Source organism: Cebidichthys violaceus, unplaced genomic scaffold (genome assembly GCF_023349555.1).
Source record: "Cebidichthys violaceus isolate CVI_PGR_0920_01 unplaced genomic scaffold, fCebVio1.0.p SCAF_24, whole genome shotgun sequence".
NCBI lineage: Eukaryota > Metazoa > Chordata > Actinopteri > Perciformes > Stichaeidae > Cebidichthys > Cebidichthys violaceus.
In genome coordinates, this window is record NW_027176417.1 from 3627606 (window position 1) to 3649156 (window position 21551).

Genomic DNA, 21551 nt, shown 5'->3' on the forward strand with positions numbered 1-21551 from the left:
TGTTGGCTGCTGTGAGGCTTCTCTCTCTCTCTCTCTCTCTCTCTCTCTCTCTCTCTCTTTCTTTCTCTCTCTCTCTCTCTCTCTCTCTCTCTCTCTTTCTCTCTCTCTCTCTCTTTCTTTCTCTCTCTCTCTCTCTCTCTCTCTCTCTCGCTCTCTCTCTCGCTCTCTCTTTCTCTCTCTCTCTCTCTCTCTCTCTCTCTCTTTCTTTCTTTCTTTCTCTTTCTCTCTCTCTCTCTCTCCTTCATCATTAATTAGTCATTTAATTAGAAAACTTCAAAGTGAAAACATCCTCTGCTGGTGGGCGGACTGTGTCAGTGTGTGTCAGTGTGTGTGTGTGTGTGTGTGTGTGTGTGTGTGTGTGTGTGTGTGTGTGTGTGTGTGTGTGTGTGTACGTAGATGCAACATTGTGACACAAAATAATATCTGTGGTGAAAGTGTGTCTTCTTGGTCTTTGATTAAATAAACAAAACAAAACAACACATTTTATGGCCGAAGAACTTGATGAATGTTGCATCTTTATTTTTTGTATAAGCTGAGCTCAGAATCATTGTTTTAGATGGTTTAAGCGTGGCTGCAGTTAATGATTATCCATTTATTAAACTGGAAATTGTTATTATTATTATTATTATTAGTTTTGAGCCCACAGTTGCATCTTAAAATTGCTTCCCCGACGTGCCGCCATATGCGGATATATCACTTCCGAATACCAAATGTGCTTCTACTGGCCGAGGACCTGCTGGCATCAGTTCAACCGACTCCCTCCTGATCGCTCTTCCTTCCTCTTCTTCCCACAGCCCGACGAGCTGGAGGGCGTCCACACACACACCTTCAAGCTGAAGCCATTCAAGAAGGCCAAGAGCTGTGATATATGCAAGCAGGCCATCACCAAGGAGGGCCTCATCTGCAAAGGTGAGTCTCCTGCCTCCAGTTCAATCCGATGAGTGATCTGTGACCAGACAGCGATCCATTCATGAATGTGTTCTCCTGATTCCTGTTCAGGATGGCTGGCAGGGCCGAGGGCTATCCCAGCATGCACTGGGGCAAAATTCAGGGATAATGGAGCACTAACAGTCATAGCTGTTCTTAACCAATTTGAAGACAAAAAAAAGTGAATTAGACTTTCCAACATCCAACATCGTATACACACAGATGCCAATGAGATTTGCTATTGATTAAACTGATTTTAATTTTTATTCAATATACTCTGTACAATTTGAAGACCTCACAAGGCTTGTTTTGTCCAACCAGAAATCCACAGAAATTCAGTTCAAATAGATCTAAAATGTGCCTGGCAGCTGTTATTCTACATCTGTCTCTGTCTGTCTTCGCTGTGCATCCATCACCATCATTTTCCTTTACTGTGCAATACAGTATGTATGCACGCATGCGTCTGCTGTTGCGGCTTTGGCTTCTCTCCCCTCTTCCTCCCTCCCTTTAAGCCCCTGCCTCCCCGTCTTCCTCCACCATCCAGTCACATGTTTTTCGATTCTAATTTTAGAAGAACTGAGGGTTTTATTGTCACTCCAAGAAAAGTCCAGGGGAAATTAATGTTAGAGGACTCCCGGGCAGCCTCACATTTTCTCTCTTTCTTTCTTGTCGCCTCCCCTCCATCTCTCTAACACACTTTCACTCACCCTCCCCTTCTCCTTTTTGAACTACAAACGCAGAGTCTTTAGCAGTTGACACTCAGAAGCCCGACGGTAGGAGAGCGGGCCTGTATGGGGCTTTGGCTGAGGATTTGCTGTTAAAATTAGCATTGCTGCTGCTGCTGCATTAGCCTAGATAAGAGGGGAAAAAAGGAGAGAGGGGTAAGGGGTGGGGGAGTAGAGCGAGGCAGGATAAAGAGAGAGAAATTGGGGTATGGGGGGATTTGGAGATAGACATGGAAAACAAAGGAGAAAGAGTGCAAAGGGGAGCACAGGAGAATTACTTTCCCTTTCATCCCTCTTTTGTTCATCCATCCTCTATGTTAAAATACAGTAGACTGCAATAAGCTTTCCTTGCCAAATGGTAAAGCTTAAAGTCATCCAGCTAAAAACCCCAAACTGCCTCCTGAAGCCTAACAGCAGCTTTATGTGCACAAACTTGGTTTGAGCAGCAAAAAAAACAACAAGTTTTGGTGCAATTTGAATGTGATCCTTTTGCTGAACTGTACAAACACCTGGACACATGTTCGATCTGAGCATCCGTCCTGCCCGTTACAGGAAGTGTTGCTAGGCACCCTGGAAAAAAAGGTCACATTGCTGGAGGGCTTGTGGCCAAGAGATAAGATGTGACAGTAAGACGATGTGCTGTGCACTCTTCCAGATGTGTGCAGATGTTCAGGATGTACCCGCTCTAGCTCACTGAGGTTGTGTTGCCACCTGCACGGCCTTCAGGTATACTGTTTGTGCCCCTTAAAGGAATATTTCAACATTTTGGGAAATACATTGGCCTCGATCAGCTTCACACACCAAATGAACAGGTGTTCCATTTGTCACCATCACAGTTTAGATTTAGATTAACCAAAGAGTGTTTTTCCACCAGTGTGCTCCTGCGTGAGACCACCCAGCACCTACACCTCACACATCAGAAACACTCTCGCCACCTGGGGACCACCCAGGTCGACAGCGAGGCCGCAGGTGTTGGTAGGGGTTAAAGGTCGTACCTGCCCAGACATTAAAACATGTCCGTTTCGTGCCCGGAGGTCGACATGCTCTCACTGCGTCTGCTTCTCAACGATGACACGCATATTTTGCTCATCTAAATCATACTTGAAACGTATTTTGTGGTATTTACCTGCTGCATACTGAAACACAAACAAACAAATGGATGGATGTTTGCTTCATGTGGCCACTGGGGGGCAGCACCACTGCATGTTAGTGTCAGGATGGGAGCTGACCTTGTTTCCTTTTCAGTACATTCAGCAGTAAACACAGTTATTCTTGAGCAAAAGGCTCTTAAGGCACAATCAGTGCAACGCTGAAGAGCACTACCTGCTACTGTGAGCTTTATTCTCTGGTATATTCTTCTTTTAAAAATGATTGTTTGCTCTTACTTGTGCATTGATCTCATGTGGAGATTGTGTGTATTCTTACTGTCCTTCTCTGTTCGAACTACAAACCTAACGTTGTCTCTTTTCTTTCAGCGTGCCGGTTGTCCTGCCATAGAAAATGTGAAGTGAAGGTAAGACCCTGAAGATCTTTTACTCCTTATTATTAGTGAGTTATTACTTGGTATTGTTACTCATGCACACCCACATGCCAACGTGTGCCCATCAACAATCTCACGCATGCAATGCTGCAGATTTGTTCAGCAAAAAGCTCAAAACCTGCAGCGACTTTTGCCACAACTTAATGTGACGTCTTCCGGCAAGCAACTGCATTGGCCAGTACTTGAAAGCACACGCTCCCTGTAGATTACTGTGTGACTTGAAAGCCATACATTTTGGTCACATTTCATTTCCATCCTACAATTATTCGTTCTATCTCCCATTGTCTTCTATTAAAACCTGCACAACAGATGAATTCAAGCATGCACATCCTTCTCTAAACACATATTTCCTGGATCATACGTCATCCTGTTACCTGAGACAAGTTTTTCTTCTATAATTCACTTTCACACATTTATTTGCAAAAGAAGACACAGGGAACATTGTTCATATCCTGATATGTTGTTGATGTTTGAAGAGAAAATCCTGAAAACTGAAGAGGAAGTTAAACCATGCCGTCTGCTTCCTCTCATCGAATCACGTATTCCAAAGTTCTACCTCTCCTCGGTCAGACTCACCACATTCGATCCCAATCTGCAGTGGAAAAGGGAAGAATGCATGGGGAGAGTAAATGAGAAGGAAGGAAGGGAGGAATGAATGACGGGGAGACGGGAGGGAAAGGGCGGAGGGGAAGAGCGTAACAAGGCTGTTCTTAGTGGTTTTAGTTGTGACTGGTGGGGAGAAACGTTGAAATGTCTTCTCTTTTCCTCTGCAGTCTGCCCTGATTTTTACCTTCTCTCCCTTTAACAAAAACATCCCCCTAAACCATCGTTGTACCCAAATATCACGTTGTGTGTTCCCAAAACACCCGAGGAAAAATCTCCCAAATACCTCCAAAACCAGCCGAAGCCGTTTGTGGTGGCAAATTGGGGGAATAATCAGGAGAGTCATGAGTCATTCATTCTGGTGGTGACAGACGTTGGACAGGAAATGTTTTTGAGGAGAAGAAGTCAGAGGTGTGTGTGTGTCTGAGACGAGAAAACGGTAAGAAGAGCCGATAGTGCCGTGGAAGGAAATGTTTTGATTTTGGTTAATTTGGTTACAAATTACAGCTTTGGCACGATTTCCCTAATCCTTATTTGCTAATCTGCTAATCCCTAAATTGGTTTACTCGGGACCAAACATTTGTGTTGGCTTTATCCAGTGAAATGACCCCCCGGAAAAACAATAAACAGGACACAGTACGGCAGCGGCACATTCATTGTTTCAGGCTGTAAAAGTGTGGAAAAATAAAGTCTTTGTGCGAGTACCAGTGTGGATTTAGGCCTTTCCTCCTCTGACTCCACGCAGACCTTGAGCAGTAAATTTGTCATGAAGCACAATGAGGTTGTCGCCAGCGGTTTGCAGTTTCACCAGACATGAAGATAACCGCTGCGCTGCGTTGACTTGGTTTTATGTGTTTATCATTTCAAGCTGCCGCAACTTCCCTTTTTTTTATGCCGTACAGTAACCAGAACAGTGAAGACTTGTGTTCGAATGCTTTAATGGTCGCGTTGTTACGTTTTATGCAGCGTCTCTGTGTTTTTATGACATTTTAAATGGGGTCTATTCAGATTTTAATGAGTGAGTGATGAAGGTGAATGTTCTTCACATATGATGTAAGACAATATGTGTCATTTATTTATACTTAAATTATTATATGTGTTTCACATAATGAAGTCATTTTATTCCAAATCAGGATGGACAAAAGTAAGCTTTAAAAAAGTTTTGAATCATTCTGCATACATTTAATGTATTGTATGGTCATGCATTGTTTGTGAAAGTATTGTAATTTGAATAACCCCAATAGGAGTTTACATTCATCAATTACTCATGAACTACACATGCATTTCTCAAGGCTGATTCTAATATGTATTAGACTATATCATTAGTTTCTGAGGAGCACCAAGTGGCGTTTACTGATCTCTGTCGGCGACCGGAGGAATCTCAACAACATGAAAAGTCCTCTGGCATCTCACGTTGGCCTCACTGTGCGGTCGTTGACATCAAGAAGCATGAGAAACGCTGCACATCACCCTGCTAAACACTGCAATAACACAGCTACTTTTTCATTTGTTCAGTTATTTGGAAGACATGCGTTTGTTGTGATTGGTAAAAGAATCGGACTTATTGCACCTCTAAAGTCCATAAAACATTTCCACCAACCTGTAATCTTGTTGTCAGTGGAGCGATTAGTGATATGTTTCCCTTTCTCTGAAACTCTGTAACCACATGATCATTAAGCTTATGAAAATGTCTCAGCAGAACATCCAAAAGACGGATGTCCGCCGCTGTGCCTTGATGAAGACCGGCTAATCGTCTCTGGCCGCCCGTCGCATTCTGTTTTCCTTTCCGTCCGACCGCAACCCCCTCTCTGCGTGGACGTCTGTTATTGGAGCCCTGAGGACGCCGTAGCTCGGCGGGCGGATGCGTTCTCGTCCCGCGGTGCAGACTTGGTGTAGTTGTTATGGTTTGTCCATGTTGAGGTGGAGGCTTGTCTGGACAGGGGTGTTGTGGCTGCATGGGATACTGCCCGAAACCTGGCTGGTCGCTACAAGTTGTGGTTGGAGACAGATGCTCTCTGTTAGACATGAATCTTTAAATGCTGGTGCAATAAATTTGATTTATTATTCAAAATAGATTTCTAAAGGCAGGAACCGGTTGCTGTGGACATTATGTATGTGAGCGTACATTTGTGTCATCACTGTGGTTACCTGCCCACATTTCATGAATGTGTCCCACTGTTTTATGAGTAAACTCATTCACTCCACCGTCTGGATTCAGGGTTTCCATTTTGGCCCCCGTTGCAACGAAAATATGCAAACAGATCCGTGTACATGCGTGTGTGCAAGTACACGTGTTGACCGGACCGTCTGTACGCTCTCGGTTCTCCCTCTCCCTCCACGGAAACAAGCCCTCAGTATTCCTTATGATTTATCCCTGCCATGTCCTGGAGGAGCCTCCTGGAATGCCGCTGCAGCGGTTTGCGCTGTTTCGACGGGCCGGCGGGTTGGAAGACACAGGCGAGGTTTGGCAGGGGAAGGCAGGGCCGGGGAGGAATGATGGGAAGGGGTCGGACAAAGACGAGTGAGAGCGCAAGAAGTTTGAATAATCCTCACGCAAGCAACAATGTTTTGTCTTGCCCCGGCTGCATTTTATAAAATGCAGTTTACATGTTTGTTTGTTTTTTTCCCCCCCGAGCCACAAGACAAATTTATTTAGAAAACTTTGTACCGCAAGATGAAATTTGACGTTGCAGTTCAGATATTTCTGTCGTCTAGCCTTGAAGATTCAGGTTTAAAGCATTGAAAATGTGCTCAGAAGAAGAATTAGGTTGTGCAACGCAAACAAGCAAACTGTAGGCAGAGTAGATGACTTGATTTGATCTGTACTTTCAACAAGTTTTGATTCAGCGAGTACATTTAAGAAATCTCACGACTTGTTTACTTATCGCTGCTCTCAGCTGGAGCCGAACAAAGTGCTCTCGCAATCAGGCTTTTCCACTTCCTGTCGATGTTCACGGATCTGAGAGGAGCACCAGGGGTGAAACAGTGGGGCAAGGAAGTGAGTCACGGTGGCAGTCCAAGAATAAAATAGCAAGAGAGTACGAGACCCATTCAAATCCAAAGGAGCGTATTCCTGTTGATGCATTTATACTGACAGTTTTTCATAATTATTTATGTCTCTTATGCATTGTTCATAGTAATGTTTCCATTCTTTAGTGTGTCAACCCGTAGGAGGTCAAGGCAGTCGGGTATTTTACATTTGATAGTTTAAGAAATAACTGTTTCTCCAAACCTCGAGCGAAGAAAGTGCATCCTTGGTTTGAAGCCATGAAGGTTTTGCAGCAGATTTGGAAACCCAGTCACATGCTGGATTTCTATTTTTAGCAGATTCAATAGTTCCCTTTGTCATGCAAAAGAAAATCCAGGGGATATTATTGTCGCGAGGAGACTCAGACGGCCCCGTTTCATCACTAGTAGCCCAAAATCCCCTTCTGTCAAGCTGAGCTCACTGGCAGCTTACATAACACCAGCACCGATGTGCAAGAGAGTAAAGCGAAGCATTTTAGAAGAAAGCTGGAAGGAAGCTCCATGAAACTCTCAGGGTCTGAACCTGTAACAGCTGATGTTTACTGTTTAAAGGTGACTTTAAAGCTCATTTGTTTGTCTCCGAGTCAACTCATGGCACATTCCAAACCGGACTAAGCCTGACTTCAGCTAAGCTGGATCTCCTCCGGTGCAGAATTTTGAGGTCAAGTGTTTTCGAGGTCTATCTTTTTAATCAACATCCTAACATTTGGATCCACATCCTAACCTGTGTGCAACCCAGAAGCTGTTTAATATTCCAGAAGAACATTTTACCACCTGCTGTAAAACTCTGGACTGTTTATGTGACATTTATGTTTGTGTGGACATTAGAGCTTTTGAATGATCGGTAGAAAGACAAAAATGGGATGTTAGCTGTGAAACCAAACACAAAGCACAAATAAGATCATGTCCCCAAAGGGCCCCAAAGTCACTTTTGCTATCAGTGGTGTTTTACCAGCTCCCCCCCCCCCCACACACCTTTTTTTAAAAATGTGCTTTATCTTCCAAAGGTAGAAAGTGCGTGAAGCAAGACCAAAAACACAGTAAGACGTGCATAGAGACAGGGATGAGGAGCGTTTCAAGAATGTTGGCATGGAAAAGAGAGTAACTGTCCAAGCATGAAAGTGAAAAAGGTAGAACAAGAGAGGGAGAGAGAAAATGATGAGACACACACACACACACACACACACACACACACACACAAGCCTCCTCATTCCTCAGCAGCCCTTCACAGAGGCAAGTCTGTTTCCCCGGCGCAAACACGTCACATCAAAGAGCCGTCACAGCACTTCACCATAGCGACGCCCTTCAGCGGTACATAGATGCTCCGCGGTAGTCGGGAGATAGAGCTGGCAGACAAAACTGTACGGGCGGCCTAATAACCGGGCGCTAGCAGATGAGTGATGGGCCAATTTACCTCAGTCCTCGTCTGGAGGTCAAGAGCTGAGTTCACCCCGGGTGCTTAAAACCCGACGGGGCGCTGGCAAATATTTTCCTCCCAAGTATTTGAGAAAAGAGGGATTTTGGGGTTTGTCTGTCTGTCGAGGTAAACGTGCATGCATGTGTGTCTGCATAGATAGAAGGCAAAAGTACAGTTGTTTCCATTTCAGATCTAATTTGACGATAAATGCTTTGGGGAAAAAGCTGCCTGAGAGGATTCTGTTTGAACCTGCTCTGCTCATATATTATTGTTATTTATAAGCACTTTCTATGTAAAGCAGTGTGCTCAGAATCATTTTAAGATAAGATAAGACGGGAACGACATTCTTGTGCTCAGTCGTTGTAAATACTACATATGTCAAAGTGAAATGCAGGCACATACTTAAATGAAATAGAACAACTTTTGAATTGAGAGAGAAGAAGAGAAAAGTTGTCTCCCTCTCACTCTCTCTGTCAAGCATGCGTCAACAGAGACGGCTATGAGAGAGAGAGAGAGAGAGAGAGAGAGAGAGAGAGAGAGAGAGAGAGAGAGAGAGCAGAGGGAGGAATACAGAGGGATACAGTTACTGTCGGCCCCCGGACGGCTTTTGCTCTCTCGTTTTGGGTACCGGAATCATAAGGAGCCCCAAGCCACTTTCTTGGCCTTATATAGCGTGTTTTGAAATTTCTTGGCAGTTGACGGGAGGAACCGAAGCCAGCAGTACAAAGAGTGTATCCTGGTCCGGTCCACAGGCTGCACAGACATCCACATGCGCGCACATGCATACACAGAATCGAGTTCAGTAGCTCTCTGGCACGCGTTTGGGATTACTGCTGTTGTTTTGAGCGAGGGAGGCAAAGGAGGAGGAGGAGGAGAAGGAGGAGGAGGAGGAGGAAAGTGTCTGTATTTGGTGCTCCCTCTCTTGCCCTCTTTCTCTCCCAGTGGGGGGTCTGAAGGCAAGGAGAATGCAGAGGTAGAAACAAGGCAGAGGGGGAGAGAGCGTGAGAAAAAGTGGCACCGGTGTGCAGGTAAGACAGCTGGCAGAGGACTCTTTCAGATGCATGGAGGGTTTTGTTTTGCAGTACATTCCATTTGTAGTTTGCTTGGTTGGCATGTTGAATACGTTTTGTAGTTCTTTGCATTCTTTCAGGGCTTAAAATGGGTCTTCAGAAAGCTGAATTTGTGGTGTTTTAGTGCATAAAAAGGCTGTTGGTTGCATGAGTTTGTAGCTACAACAATGAGGGATTTCTGATGTCCTTTTAAAACGCTTTCCTCTGCACGTTTTGGGTGCGGGCTGGTTTCGCCACACACTCATGGGAAAGTTGCTCCCATGGGAACGGGACAGTCAGAGTTCATTCCAGTTGCTGTTTGAGGCTCGTCAGCCTTTCCTGACCCGACGAGAAGTGATTTGCGGGCGGCAGAGTCGGAGAGAGACCCGGAGCAACTGGTCAACACAGCAGGCAAACACGTGTTCTCCCCCCCCCCCCCCCATCTGCTGTGGAGCTACGACAGATAAAGTAGAGCAGTTGGTCACGTAGAACGCTCGGAGGAAGCGTCTTTCTCCTTTGCACCGTCTTCGCCTCCCCCTTCGCTTTTTCTCACACTTCTTCTTTCTGACACCTTTGAGAGGGGATGCAGACTGATGATGGCAGCCGCTCACCTTTGAACCTGAGCTAACACAAGGTTGGCAGTTAAACATGAACAGTCAAGAGGTCGCGAGGCTTGTGTGTCTCCCACTAAAGAGTCAAAAACGACAGGAAGGAATGCAGTTTTATTACGGTGCCAAGACTCAACACTTGTTTTTGACTGCGATACCTTTTTCTTCTTTCTTTTTGAATTCCATTTGAAGACGTTACACAACCTTGAACCCTAATGCTCTCCCCTGGCATTACACTTTTCAAATCGGTCGTAAGTCTCGAGGACAAACGGCCTTTCGCCACTTTCTCCACCTTGCCCAGAAACCCTCTTAAACTGCAGAAAAAGCCCTAAGTCATGCCTCCCTGGTGTCTCATAACATGAAGATGTTCTCTAAGAGTGATGCTTATAGAACGGCTGCTTTCCCTGTAGATCTATCCCTCTTGAACTAGTTGTCTCTTCCATCTGTCTCTCCCATCCCTTAATAACATGCTGAGCTTCCCTCGGGGCGGTTCATCTTTTGACACATCAAGGAGTGAAGCCTTGGCAGCCTCAGCAGAAATGCTGAGAAAAACATACCATGAATCGCAGAAAAAAAATCATCTTTAAGGCTTTTAACTTGGAATGCCAAATAGAAATTCCACTCACACGTTTGTTTGCCATGTCACGCATCGTGCTTGTTTTTCAGATTGAATTTAAAGATATTCTACGGGAGGCTTCACGAGAGAAAAGCTCTCAAACAGAACGCGTGGCTGGTAAACCTGCGATCCTCCAACTGCGTCAGCTCCAAAGTATGTGTTATAAAAGCAGTAGTGACCGGGGAGGATGGCATTTAACATGCAACCACACAAGAGGCCAAGGCTGAGTTAGCAGAGGCTCGGCCTAACCCACTAACTCATTTCTGTCAATAAGTGACAGGCTGGCAAGGAAAAAGATGTCTCGAGTGACAGGAAATCTCAATACCAGGTGATTGTTTTCAGATTTACACTTACGTAAGAAAAGTGTGCATAAATTGAGGCTTTCATAGGAATAATTGCAGCAAAAGAGCATTCACAAATCCTGTTGAGCATCTAGTGCCTTTATTTTGGCTTGCCGGTGTTTCTTTATTCTCGCTTCGCTGTGCTATTAGTGGTGGAGTGAGAGAAAGCATTCCTGTAGCCAGCACTAATTAACCAGGAACCGATCGGCGGACGCTGACCGGAACCCGACCATCAGCACCGTCCGACATCGGCTCCGTCCAGTAATGATGAAAACATGCTTGTTTTCAGCTTCTCACAGAAGCCCGGCCTTTGAAGTGTTACACGTTTGCACATGTGGAAACCCACTCACGTGAGTTTCGTTTTTTTTTTAAAGTGTTAGACCTCTCCCACGATTTAAAAGGAACTAACAATTATGATACGCGCTCATGCGCCTCCGAGGCGACCCATATTTGGAGGTTTTTCAACCTGTGTCCAAAGTGAGCACCACAATCGCACATCTGATATTCATAATTTCCATGTTTAATGGGCTATTTTGTCGTCTGTAGCTCGGCAGCGATTTGGTTGTAACCGTACAAGGGGCGAAACAAGCCAAGCCAGAACCCGCTCACTGTGGCCTGACCGTGACCAAATAGTTGCTTCCCCAGTGGTCTTTGGCCTCTTCCGCATCCACTTGATGAAGCTCCTTCGGGCCTCAAACCCGAAATCGGCATGTCGGGTTTGGAGGTGAAACATTGGCAGTGCCTTTGTTGGACACAAACCTGAGCTCACTGGCAGTCAAAACAGTTGAAATAAGAACACAATCCACTGTGATGCATCTCATTGTAAATAACCTCCTGTGTGTTGTGGTGTATTCTGTCTGAACCGTTTAGGGTAGAAGCAAATGCTTGTCGGGCGATTTTCATGCTTATTTATGCTGTGTTAACCATGTGGTAGTGATTTTCCTCTCATGTGAAAAACATATCCCCTTCTTGTGTTCATCCACGACGTTTAGACGGTGGATTCTTCACCAGAAGGACGGGGAGGAACTCTTCATTTCATTCGTCCAGTCACGGCCTCGTCGTTTGAACGGCCATCATTGGATGGATTTCATGCTGTGCGGAGACCGTGTTAGTGTTGCGCTGGAAAACAGCTGGCAGGCAGTGTGTTCTGCTTTTAACAATTATTTAGATTTCATGTCTATACAACAGCCCTTTTCCATCCTGTTTGGGTGCAAATGGACCTTTGTGGAGCAGCCCAGACTGAAGAGCATGTTTCCCAATGTTTTAAATATCCACCAAATAGCTTAGAGACCCTTGACTAAATGACATGTTAAGTGGATTCTCTGTTTCACAGGATATAGAATTATTGACTCTCTTCTAAATGAAAGATAGAAATATTCCCAAGCATCATTCTTCTTTTTGAGACATTTATTTTGCCATTATTTTTTGGATTTAACCGTCTGTTTTAAATTCTGCATCATTATTCAGCCGCTGACGACAGCACTCGCCGCTGCCAGCGCGCTCCTGCCAGCGACACACTGCCACCCAGTCGAACATGACGTGTTACACACTTGACATTATGTCAAAATGTCAAAGCGGGGAAAGGAACGGGCTCTTCACCATCACAGCAGCTCGGCGGATTTATTAGCCTTCCAAGTTAAACAGAAACCCAGCCGATGTATAAATCCCTCCAAAGGGGCCGTTTGTGCTTCAGTCCTTATTTGGCCCCCGTTTGGAAAGTGAAGAATTTACTTTCTCAGGCAAACTGCCATCAGCGCGGCAGTGGCTCTTGTGTGGGCAGGAGGAGTGCTTGAGGAATTCTGAGTGTGGTTGGACCAATGGCGGGCTTATTTATTGGAGCCAATGAGATGATTTATGCACAGTGGGAAACATGCCTTCTCCCATCAGTTAGGCTGAAGTAGATCAACTCAAGACCAGATTGATTATTGCTAAGTCTGAGGGCATAAATCTCTGGAAAATACGGCAGAGAGCATCAAAAGGGAACAAAAAAACTCAACTTCTACTTAAATAAGAAGCTTGATGGGTATGCCACGCAATATATCACATATAAATGTAATTCTTACTTTTTTTACATGTCAAAAAGCACAAAACTAAGACAATAAAAGCACTGACGATGGAAGCTTATTGTCCTTATTGTTTGACAAAGTGCAAACAGAGAATGCAAAGGTTGCTGAGCGAGCCGGTCTTGCTCCTCCTCGGCTCTCTGAGGATGCTTGTTCCAGCCTGTTTGAAGTGTGTGAGCGTGGAGAGAAAACTCTTCATCACTATCCTGCTTGAACTGCAGCACGTTTACTCATTATACGACAATTCAGCTCGGTGGACCGGGCTCCAGAGTCCTGCTTTGATATTCTGCACTCTCCATTTCCATATAAACCCACTTGAGTACTTGAGCAGCACTTTTGCTGAAGTCATTAAAGCTCTCGCTGTCGCTGATCCACGCTCTCATTGTGAAGGGGGGGGGGGGGGTGATCAAGACAGAGGAGGGAAGCTCTGTGAAGCTGTCGAGACTCACCTGAGACATTTGACCTTTGCTGCGGGTAATTCAACAACGTCCCGCCTCAGCTCACCTCTGTTTGCCCCCTAATGAGGCCTCTCGGCTGGGGTTGAAGTTGCGGAGGGGCCCCCCCGGTGGCTCGCTTGACTCCTTGTTCTAGTTCAGTGGCTTCCCAGACGCCCCTCGTGACTCGATGAGATTATAAACTCCCTCTTTTAAAGGCCTAAAAACCACTTTGAGTCCGTTTCTCTCCATGTCAGAGAGTTTTCTTTGCGGTCTGCTGGTCACTTTGCTGGGAAGGGATTGGTGAAACGCACTCAGCGCCCAAAGAAAAAGTCAACATTCATCATTTAAAAAATCGGCCGTTTGCAAGACGCATGCTGAAGAAACAATGCACGGATATAAACGGATAACTACCAGACAAAGAGGTCTTTTTTCATCCTTATTCAGCAACTGAACTGGATTATTTAACAGATGCACATGCAGTTGCACAAACATTTGCAGACGGATGGAGTTCAGGTGCTGAAGCGTGTGGCGGGGCCTCTCGGAGATTCCTTCCCTTTTATCCGTCTGAGCTGGTAAAACCCACGTGAAGCCTGTGTTAGTCTGGCTTCCAGCTGCAGCCGCCATATATGGATGAAGCCAGGGTGGCTGTTGTTCTCTCGCTTGGCTGCATGGTGATGCGGCGGGGATTTTAAGTTGACACGGTGTTAGTCTGTATTTTCTCTCTGTCTGCTGCTCCGGCCGTCTTCTCTCATGACCGCCTCACTAAAAAAGGTGATATGATAACAATATTTTGCAAGCCGTGTGCGTGTCTGATTCCTTGAAAAGCATCAGTGCACAGATGTGCTTCTGTGAGAAATAATTCAGCATTCATAAGGCTGGGAGCCGACCAGTCCTCCGGTTTCTAGAGTAGCAAACGGAAGTCTAAGTCATCGCTCTACCCTTCTGACCTTTACATCAATACTGGAGGGAGTAATCACCGGGACATTTGCAGGCGTACGCTAAAGTACAGCGCACAGAACGGCAACTAATGTCAGCTGTGAATAAAGGCAGATGCTCCTGCTACGAGGCCCCCGGGGCCAACGCTGAAATATGAATGTCAGCCGCGGCCCCCAGGTATTGCAGGCGCTGTAAAGAGCCGGCATGAGCCGACTCGCTTCTCGGACGAGCAACTCCGTCTTCTGTCGGCCTCTGTGGAGCTGCTGCCGAGTCGCTGGGTATCGACCACACAGCTGAATCAACTTTCAACAAATGCGTCCATGAATGTGGGAGTTATTGCAGCGCTTCCTTGTCATTGGATGCATGTTCTCCTCCTTATTTTGACTTTTAGCCAATTCTCTGTAGCACCTGCAGCAGCAACAGTTGTAACTCATTCACTTAATTAACCCGGGTATTCAAAATTATGCCCTCCAAGTTGTGTTTCTCAAAAGGAAACATGCACACACATGCACACACAAGGACAAAGTCCAACTGATGTTGGCCTTTTTTTTCCCCCTGAATAGCGGATATTAACAGGTTATCGGATAGATTCGTGTTAAATCTTCATTTTGTTCTGCACACAAGGCTTGCAAAAGTCAGATTTTATGACATTAAAAATGTCACTTCATGTCTTATTTTAGGGTGCAAATCATACTGCAGCAGAAACATTTTGTACCGAGTTGAAACACCTCCCTTGGTCAGCATCTTCATATTTATAGAGGAGCACATAACCGTGGCGGACTGATAACACCCTGCTGCGCTGGGTGGGATCTGCTCTGCCGAGATGTTATCCCGCCGCTGTATTCCGATACGCTTGATGATAGCATTACAAAGTCAATGAGTCTTTTGTTTTCCCAGAGCAAACTAATTACGGCGGCTTCCTTCCTGCCTGCGTCTGTTGTCTCCAGATAGCGCGCTCTCGCCTCGCCGCTCGTAAACATCCGTCAACTCGCAACCTGCACACGTATGCGTCCGCGCGCTCCCTCGTGCGCGTTTATCTGCGCACGCTGAAGTAAACACAATCAGATGGACGCCACTCAGCTTGCCAGAGAGGGCCTGTTTACCCATTGTAATCAGTGATTTGCGGCGCACGGGGTTATGTAGACTATTAGGAGCCACACTTGCCTGTCATGGATACTATAAGCGTCGAGTACCAAAATGGCCTGCTATTTAAAGACGCTACATGTAGCATTGCAACATCAGGAAATCGATACCGCTCTACTTTTGAGCCGACAGTATATTTAGGGGACGAGTGATACTGTTGCTGGGAGGTCTGGCGACAGGTACTGGGCCCGACACGCTGCATGTCGGAGCACTGGTGTGCCACCCAGTTGTTTTTGTTGGGAAACCTACTGTTGTTTTACCGAGTGGTTGCGCAGCACCGAGCGGAGCCAGGATGCTGTTTCACGAGACAAAAGGAGCTGAAGCTTTCCGTTTCTTTTTCAGTATGAGACTGCATTGCCAAAACAGACAAGGGTGGTAAAATAGTTTTCAGCAGGGAGAGATGTTGAGAGGGGGGGGGGGGGGGGGCAGGCTGTAAAACAGTATTTTATCACTTAGCAATTGTGTTGTAGTATTCGAGATTCAAGAGGTCTCCGTCTCGGAAGCGACCACATTTTTATGAGGTATTGTCTTGGTCTCAGACAAAGAGAAGACCGGTCTGGTCTTGGTCTGGACTTGGTCTCTAGCAGCAGTAATGTTGTTACATCTGCAGGCCGACTGCAGTAAAGAACCACTGGCAGCCCAGTCGTGGTTCAACGCCGTTGACGTCACACAAATCTTCTATGATTGGCCCGGCGTCCAACACGTAATCTGTCACGTTTCACTGTCAAGTCGCAGGAATAATTTATGACTCTATAATCACCTAATCTGACACAGTGACCATCTGGGACGGCATAGATATTGTGTAGTCCGACCCCGGCATACGTGGAGTCACAGAGCAGGGGAGGACAGCACTGTGCGACTGTAAATTGAATTTCTCGCACGATGTTTGACCTGAGCTGTTATCGAATACAAGTGAAATGACTTTAGACGTGTGCTGACGAGGCACCGTGTGTTTTGCGTCGTGTCTGGATTCTCTCACACGGAAAACAAAAAAATAACATCATGCAAAAAAGAGTTATGAAGTCACAGTGTCGTGCGTCAACCCGCGTGTTGTTTTCTGACTTTTACAGGAAGCATTCTGTCTCAATGTGAACTCGGTGATTTGTGATTTTGCCTGGAACGGCCCTGACATGTTTCCCACACAGAAAAACAGTCAAAAGGGGCTGTTTTATGAAGCAGCAGTTATTTCTGTGCAGTCGAGGGTGATTTAGGGAATACTTCAGCATTCAAGGGGAAACTCTCAGTGATGTCTCTCCCTCCCTGTTTCTACAGAAATATAGACACAACACAGTCCTGAAGTACTTCATAAGTACATTCATGGTCGTTTTGTTGAATTAGTCGTCTTGTCTTTGTTTAATGTGATCTACTTCACATTTACAGCTTTTTTCAGCAGACTTTAACGCTTTTCTTCACTCACGATTTCTCTGTTTCTCCATTTACAGGTCACCACATCATGTCAACTAACGACCAACTATGATCTGGTGAGTGTAACGTGTGTGTGTGTGTGTGTACCAATGAGAACCTCTTTTAAAGATCATTGTGCGTTGTTGGCGTTCTTTGGGGCGTTATTGCTGTGGATCTGTGTCAGTGTGTAAACATTGGGAGGAATGTGAATCAGATATAAATCAGTCCTAAAGTCCTTGCCATTAATACGTCATATTTCTTTTGTTTTCTGAGCTTTCACAAACATTGTTTTAGATTTTGGGACATTACTTTGCCTTTGTATGAAGACAGTAGAGAGTAACATGGACTAGAAATGGCGTACAATATATATAAGTATATAATCAACGTATAGTATAGATTTAAGACCAACCCAGAAAAGGGTCCTCAGACGTTTCAGGAAGCTATTTAGATGCAACACAGAGTAGAAGAGGACAGAAACGGAGCTGCAGTCAAAGTGATTGCTCTCCTTTCCTCTAGGGGTTGCTCCTTTATAAGACAAAATGTGATTTACGCACTGAAACACTGAGGCTCGAGTCATTTTCCCTTTAATGAGCTTGAAATGGGAGATTTCATTTACTTCCATAAAGAACGCACGCTCAGCGAACGGTGGGCCGTGATTAGAAAACCAGCAGGGAAAGCAATTTGATCGTTCTCCTGATTTCTCGTCAATAAAGTGGAATAAAAAGTGGCGCAGTCAGTCCTGCTTTGTATTTTCAAGATTAACCACCGATGATATGACCAAATTAGGAACATTCCGAGCAGCGGTAACTACTTTTCACTTATTTACTCTGGACGCCGGCCGTTTTAAATGACTGCAGCAGCTTGTTAAACAGTCCCCAGTTTTGTTTATAGAGCTCACATCAGCCTGAGACGCTGTACTTAACTCAGTTAAGAGATTTTCCTTAACACATGGATCATTGTCAAACTCTTTGTGTGTGTGTGTGTGTGTGTGTGTGTGTGTGTGTGTGTGTGTGTGTGTGTGTGTACACATTTTCTTTCCACTTCTCACATACTGTCTCTTCTTCTGCATCTCTGTCTCTCCCTGCCACTTATGGACCAGATTACTTTTATATTTGTTCTGTTTTTTTACGTGTATACCCGCACAAAATCTAAAAACCATTTCATTTCATGAGATGTGTCTAAAAGCACTGAAATATAGTAAGTCAACCTTGAGTCAAACTACCATTTCCAAGTACAAAATGGACCTTTAAGGACCAAACAATTAATGTTTTTGCATTCCAATTATCTGAGCACATGAAGGTGCTTTAAAAAAAACTCCAAACGGGTTAAAAGAATGTGGATTGAGAGTCCATTTTTCTATATCTGAAAGAGGTCTTGAGAACCATAATGGTCCACATTCAGTTGAGCCAGTCCAGGAAAAAAGATTTCCATTGCAATTCCTTTATTGGCAACAAACATTGAATAATTCTGATCATTAAAGATAATAAGCAATTGTCCGTCAACATAGTAAATGTGGATAAATGTGGTCACTAAAATGTTTTTTTATTTTGGATATTTTCTTTTGAGATATTCTGCTACCTGATATCTCCTTTCTGAGATTGATAAAAGAGGAGTTTGTGTTACATTTTAGTTTTACAATTTCTCCATTGTATATTCGTCTTTTGATTTTGTTTCAATTTTGTATAATCTATTTAATCTATTTTGTGGATTGTGTCTGTGGCTACTCTCTCTCTCTCTCTCTCTCTCTCTCTCTCTCACCATGTTGTTTCTCCCTCGGTGTGAGAGAAACAATGACTAACCCACTGACTCTGTCTCGCTTCTCTCTCCAGCCTCCCACTCCTCAGCTGCCATTAAAGCATGTAGATACACCGGTGAGTAACACCTCTTCCTTATTAGCGTTGATGCCAATAGACGTGCTTTAAAAGCTCCTCATTCATAAAGGCTGCTATTGTTATGCAGCAAAGTGCTGGAATAACAATCCTTAAGTGCACTGGTGATCTTTCTTGAGTCTGGAGTGTGGCACTGGAATAATTATACACCGATTCTGTGTTTTAAGTATATTCAATTAATATATTTTAAATTCATTACAACTTGCAAATGACCACCAGTTCCTGCTCACTGCAGAAGGTGGCAGCAGCATGCAATACATAGCAGCTAGCCAATCAGAGCTCCTGTTGCTGCTCTGTAGGTTTGACTATTATTTATTATTATTATTTTAGGACCGCTCTCATGACTTTAAATTTAAACACAACGATGGGGATTCAAATTCTTAAGTGGCAAAGTTACTGATCTAAGAGACGAAAAAGTCCTTGATTATATCCCTGACTCGATGCAACCAGGTGGCCTGAGGTAAATGATTTAACCCTCGCTCTGTTCTGTGCCAGTATAAAGAAATATTTGGTACATACCTTACAAAATGGGGAAAAGCTGCCGTGACATCTGTCGCTGCCAGTTTACTGCAAATTGTGTCTCATCTGTGCCAGAAATGGTTGCCAAGGCCTGGCCCGAGACTAGGCATGCATGTTTAGCTTGACTTTGCTAAACCATGAAGGGTGTTCGTTTCCAAGAGGGCGAGATTCCAGAAAATTAGGAGAGGAGAGAACCGCTACTGATGCAGAAAGAAAACCAGCGGTCACAGAGGCAAAAATCTGTTAGCGTGTTTCAAATGTTTTTAGATCACAAGAGGCTCATGTCTTTGTTTTCCTTTACATGAAACCAGAAGCAACATTTATCCAAAAGATAAAAGCAGCACTGATGTCCCGCGTCCCTGTTATTTCTCTCCTCTGTGAGTCACGATAATGAGTCAGTGTTTGCGTCGGACGTCGCCTGAATGTTTAGAGCGGCAGCAGAAGTCGCGGCGGTGATTCAGAGCGAGATTATAAACACAGATCGGTCTGTGTACACCCAGTCTGCGCGGAGATTAATTCACAGTCTGGGACTTCACGCACAGGAAGAGAGAAGGTCCGCAGACTCAGAGTCTGACAAGCAGGGACTGAAGGATGGAGAAGGTTCTCTGCAGGTTGTCATAAGCAGCTGTGAATCCAGACGGCACACAAAACAAGCTGCAAACCTTTCTGTGCCAAGCTTACAGGGAGTCAATGTTTTACACTCAAAAGATAATATTTTATAAATCGTGTAATTATCTACCATCAACGGGAAACTCATGCTGTGTGCAATAAGAGGTGTAAGATTGTGTTCATCCTCTTTGGTAAAACGCACAAGCAGAGAAACAATGGAAACAAAGTAGCAACATCCTCTCAACAACATGGTTTATGGGACACGTGGATGCAATTAAGAGTCTCTGCCAGCACTAAAAATACAGAGACAGAGGCTACTCATTTTTACTGTAATTATAGAAAGTTGCCACAAACAATTTGACAATGACTAAGTCGTGTTAAGGAGTAAATACTCAGACATTTCACATAAAAATGTGTTGCATCCTCAGCTGACGCTGGTGATCCTGATTTATCATCCATATGTTGCGGCTGCTACCTCTAATCAAAGCATTGTGTCGTCCCATCATATCAAATCACTTTCATTTCAACTTTAATGGAAAATACATTGGAAACCATTCATTTAAAAAAAGATGGAATCCTGGAATCCCTGCTTTCAAGAATCACCATCATATAAGGTTGCATGCATCGAAACACCCCACTGTGACCATAATTGGGTCAGTGTGGGGCCAGCGGGGGTCATCCAAGTGCACTATGGGAACTTTTTTTTTTAAAATCAGTTTGTGGCTCAAGAGAGGACAGAGACGCTGTAAATCAAGAACACTGCTGTACATTTTTACTGTGCACAAAGAATACAAAGGAAAAAAATGTCTCTGTAATGACGAGTCATGTTACTGCTTATTAAGCCAGAAGGGAAATATTAAGACAGGACAGAAAAAAATGTTGTTGTCTCGAGATTCTTAAGGGCAATTAAGGTTAAACACATGTGCAGCAGAGAAGCACAAACATACTGTACATTCATACATACACAAACACACGGCCTGGGAAAATAGGGAGTCAAGACGAGAGATGGGGGGGGGGGGGGGGGAGTCAGACATAATGAGAGATAATGAGACCGAGGGAGGAGGAGATCCAGAGAACACAAAGTGAGCGTGAGGGAGAGAGGAAGCAGGAGAAAGTAGGGAGAAGACAGTCGAGAGGAAAGGACGGAGAGAAGATGCATCAATATATAATTATTACATAATCGCTGATGAAGTCCAGCATCTTCTTCCATCATGAGGATCCGGAGCTTCTTTGTTTTGATTTCATGATCTTGATCTAGTACAACTTAGAGGAGTGGTTCCAGTTTATCTATAGCCATGCCTCTGGGCCGCTCCATTCGAAGGCGGTTCGACGACCTGCGCTCATCCTGGAGGTGCAGCACTGGGTACCTGTTCAGCAAGGTAGGCCACTCCCACACAGGAAGTGTGCAGCTTCAAATGTGTGAAATTCGTTTCGTTGACAAATTTCTTTTCCAAAGTCCGTTCAGCTTTTCTGGAGCTTTCAATCATATTTAATGAAATCTATGCTAAAATGTGCAACAAATAATTCTCGTTTTCTCTAATGAATGTGTTTGGTATTGTTATATATTTTCCTTATTCAACATATTTTATAAATGGACTGAAACCATCTATTTCTCGATACGCAAACAGCAGAATAGGGAATTTGTTTGGGACTATTTTCAGCAGCGGATGAATTCACATTTAATGTAAAGTGAGTTGG

General features: G+C 44.5%; 1 protein-coding gene across 3 annotated transcripts in view; it reads left to right on the forward strand.

Annotated features, from left to right (window-relative positions):
* The window catches only part of tns1a (tensin 1a), a 69317-nt gene that overhangs the window by 16154 nt on the left and 31612 nt on the right, over window positions 1-21551 (forward strand). For all 3 annotated transcript variants that reach the window (XM_068719627.1, XM_068719628.1, XM_068719630.1), the window contains exons 2-5: window positions 795-909; window positions 3128-3165; window positions 16875-16913; window positions 18666-18707. In XM_068719627.1, the coding sequence (XP_068575728.1) occupies window positions 795-909; window positions 3128-3165; window positions 16875-16913; window positions 18666-18707 (234 nt within the window). The remainder of the gene's footprint in view (window positions 1-794; window positions 910-3127; window positions 3166-16874; window positions 16914-18665; window positions 18708-21551) is intronic.